Source organism: Manacus vitellinus, unplaced genomic scaffold, assembly GCF_001715985.3.
Source record: "Manacus vitellinus isolate BGI_N305 unplaced genomic scaffold, ASM171598v3 scaffold_45_pilon, whole genome shotgun sequence".
Classification (NCBI taxonomy): Eukaryota; Metazoa; Chordata; class Aves; order Passeriformes; family Pipridae; genus Manacus; species Manacus vitellinus.
Window position 1 is genome coordinate 2,972,221 of NW_021940571.1, and position 3,817 is coordinate 2,976,037.

General features: G+C 50.5%; 1 protein-coding gene across 1 annotated transcript; it reads right to left on the reverse strand.

The window, feature by feature from the left end:
• Positions 1-7: 7 nt before the first annotated feature.
• Positions 8-3,370, reverse strand: SLITRK3 (SLIT and NTRK like family member 3; the record flags this gene model as incomplete). Its single annotated transcript, XM_029962356.1, has 3 exons — positions 3,239-3,370; positions 2,547-3,125; positions 8-1,609 (listed from the first exon to the last, which is right to left on the reverse strand). A coding segment is annotated over exon 3 (1,584 nt), but the record flags the coding sequence as incomplete, so codon positions are not given.
• Positions 3,371-3,817: the final 447 nt, after the last annotated feature.

Consider the following 3,817-nt stretch of genomic DNA (forward strand, 5'->3'; position numbering starts at 1 on the left):
CCAGGGAGGTGCCGGCGAAGGCGTCGGTGGGCAGCGTGCGGAGCAGGTTGTCGTTGAGGAAGAGGAGCTTCAGGTTGGGCATGAGGCTGAAGGCCGCCGGCTGGATTTCCCTGATCAGGTTGTACTCGAAGTACAGGTAATGCAAACTCTGCAGGCCCCGGAACATGCCCGGGGTGAGCCGCTCGATGTCGTTCCCGTTCAGGTACAGGCTCTTGAGGTTGGGCAGGTTGATGAACGCCCCGTCCTGCACGTAGGAGATCCGGTTGTTCCCCAGGTGTAAGAGATCCAAGGAGGAAAAATTCCAGAAATCGGAGCGGTAGATTTTCTGGATCAAATTCCCGCTCAGGTACAACTTCTTGGCGTTCAAGGGCCTGGGCAGGAGCTCGGAGATGTTGTGGAACCCTCGCTCCTTGCAGTTGACCGTCAGGCCCAGGTCGTTGATGTGCAAACTACAAGAGCAGCCGGTGGGGCAGATGATGGGGATGGGGGGCCGGGTCTGGTAAGCAGCCACGGGGGGTTGGTTGGGCCCGGGGTACAGGCCGCGGGGGGTCGGGGGAGGCCGGGGCGCCCTGGGCTGCTTGGTGGGCTTGGGCTGCTTGTTGGACGTTTTGTACTCAACAGAGGAGGCGGTGAAATGGAAGGAGGACAGCATGGAGGAAGGCTTCGTAGGCCACGCGTTCTCCTTGCTGGACGACAGCTGAGGGATGCCCAGGCTGGCTTCCACCTCGGAGTCGGACAGCATGGGACACAGCTTGCTTCTCTTGATCTCCCTCAGGTCCTTCCCGTGGAAGTGGAAGGGGGTCTCGCAGGTGATGTCCCCCACCAGAGCAGTGTAGGGGATGCGCTCCAACCAGCTCTTCAGCTGCACGATCTCACACGTACAGTTCCACGGGTTCTCCTCCAGCTGGATCTCCATCAGGCTCCTGCCAATGTGGTCCAACATCCCGCGGTACGAAAGGACTTTTAGCCGGTTCCCGCGCAAGTCCAAGTGGGTTAAGGACACAGACTTAAATAAATTGGTGGGAAGCATGGGGATGAGATTGTCATTTAGGATAAGGACCCTCAATTTACTCAGGTTTCGAAATGCCCCGCTTTCAATCCGTTTAATGACATTGTAATCTGCCTGCAGATATTCCAGACTTTCCAAACCCAGGAAAGTGTCGTTCCTGAAAATGTCCAATTTGTTTTCGTGCAAATACAACCTCTTCAGAACTCGGAGCCCATTAAAAGCCCCTGTCTGAATGTCCTGCAGTGCATTGTTCCCAAGGTTAATAGACACAGCATTGTTCAAGTGAAGAAAACTGTTGGTGTACAATTTCCTCATGGAATTCCTCTGCAGATAAAGTTTAAAAGGTCTCGACCACGACTCTGTTATCTGACTAATATTTATAAATCCTTTGTTGTCACAATGTATATGGAAAAGGCTCTCCTTCACTTCACAGTAACATGGATCAAAGCAGGGCTCATCCAGTTCCTCCGAGTCCTCTATCAAGGGGATAGGTGTAGTCCATGCTAGAGCAATTGTGCTTAGAAGAATTATCCACAACATCCTTCCTTTATGAAGTGTCTCTGCCGTGGAAGGTTTCATCATTTGTTGGTGTTTACAAAACTGCAACGGGAAGAAAAATGCAGATTTCAGTACTTCTGCCCCGCTCCTTTTATTTAAGCCCCTACCTGCCAGACTCGTGTTAGGCTCTTGGAAAGTTCAGCAATTGTTGGGCACACGTTCACAACCAACTCCAGGGGTGTGGGATGGGCGAGCCTTGCCCTGATTTATACTTAAGAGATGGTAGACGGTTCCATCACGCGATAGCAGCCTCCCTTCTCCCCCTCCCCGTGGTAAATGCCACCTATAAAGAGGACGGCACATGCAGCCCCACACAGCAACACGAGCACACACAGGATGGACGTGTTGCATCTCTACATGATTTCCACCGTAGGACCAGCATTTGGAACTCCACAGATCTCACACTCGGGTGCTTTGTAGCCATCACAGCCCGCATTGGCTACGGGGGGGGAAAACACCAGTGGGCAGATTTCTCCGGTGTCGCACTCCATCCTTCCTCCATGCAAACTCCCAAAGTTATTGAGCCTCAACCCTCGAACCCCTCTCCCTCCCGGCTCAATATATTCCACACGTAAGTTCAGAGGAGTGTGCAGGGTTTGCTGATGTCCCTGGCAGAACGGATCCCCTCAGAAATCCCCACAGTATCTTTACCGGAGTAAATGGTTAACAGCCCTGATTCGAAAGGGAAGCTTCCCCTCGCAAATGCGCCGGTGAATTAATGCAACTGGTATATTATCAGATAAATACACACCACATATTAGTCATTTTAGCTGATTAAAGCGTTTAGAGATGATTAATCTTTCTAAAGCACATGCCCATGCGATCAGCAGATCTAAAGGGAAGTGACAGCTAAAGAGGCACCTAGGATTGAAACGCTCAGCCTGCCTTGGATTAGGGCATTTTGTGCCCCCAGGACCAAGCAGGAGACCCGGTTAAAAAGCTGAAAGTGGAAGAAAAAAAAAAAAACCTTGACACTTACCAGCCGATAAATTTGCTATCCTACTATATACGTTCCCGAATGAAGACACCATTCTTCTCCAATCAGATGAAAATAATGCTGCACTAATGAGATGCAGCTCCTTCAACATATGGTTTCACCCTTCCTTTCACCAGATATTTTAAATGTATGGGCACAGAGGAACGCTAAGGATGGTAATAATAACGGTGGTGATGCAGCCTTCCTTGAATCCCTGAAATGCCCATTAGAATCATTCGGAGCGATCGTTGCTTTTAGTCTTAATCTCTCAATGGAAAAGGTCCTTTTTGCCTTCCTCGTGCAAGAACTAGAAAAATTTGCCCCCCATCCACAAACTTAAGAGCAGAAAGATGCATTTAGGGGAGAGAAATGCCAGAGGAACAGAAATCCTTAGGATCAACTTGCAAATGAAACCCTCCCCTGTGGGAAAGAGGAGATGGTTGAAAGCACGAAAAGAGAAATACCCTCTGCAATTAAAACCAGCATCTAATTGGGGAGAAGGGAGAGAGATGAGAGCTATATTGCAGTATCAGTCTCTCTGTCTCCTTTGCAAAATATTAAGTTCTTTCTCTTCTGCAAGGGCTGTAATAAAAATAAAAAAATAAATAAAGAGGATTATTATATCTTCTTTTTGGAAGAGGGGGGTGTCTTTGACCCTAGGCGGAAACAAAAGGATCCAGAAAGGTTGTACTTACCGGTTTGCAGGAGAGATTTTAGCACATCGTTACAATAGAAAAAAAGCAAAAGAGGGAAAGGGGGGGGAAAAAAAAGCTCGAGTTTAAAGATTGCTGTTTCTCTCTGCCTCTCCCTCTCTGTGGCTCTCTCTCCCTCTCTCTCTACTCCTGCTGAAGCTGAGGCAAAAGGGAAAAAAAAAAAAGGCAGGAAAAAAAAAAAAAAAGAAGCAAGCCTGAAACGTGCTGGGAATGCAATGAGCCCCTCAATGGTCTTCTTTAGGATGCAGAGCTGCTGTTTGGCACACTCAATGGAGGAGGGAGGAGAGGGGCTGCTGCAGGCTCCAGCGCCGCCGCCGCCGCCTTCTCCGGGCAGCGGCCAGCGGCGGAGCGGCGAGCTTGGGGCGGCGGGCGGAAGCGCGGGCTCGCTCCCTCCCAGGTGTTGCGGGTGTGTGTTGTGCGGTGTGCTGCGGGGCGGCCGGTGTGGACTGTGTGTGTGTGTGTGGTGCTGTTGTTGCCCTGGATCAGGCTTTTCCACGTCATGAAAATGAGCTTCAAGAAGGGGAACAAATGAAGGGGGCGCGCTTGGCTCCAGGTCGGGGG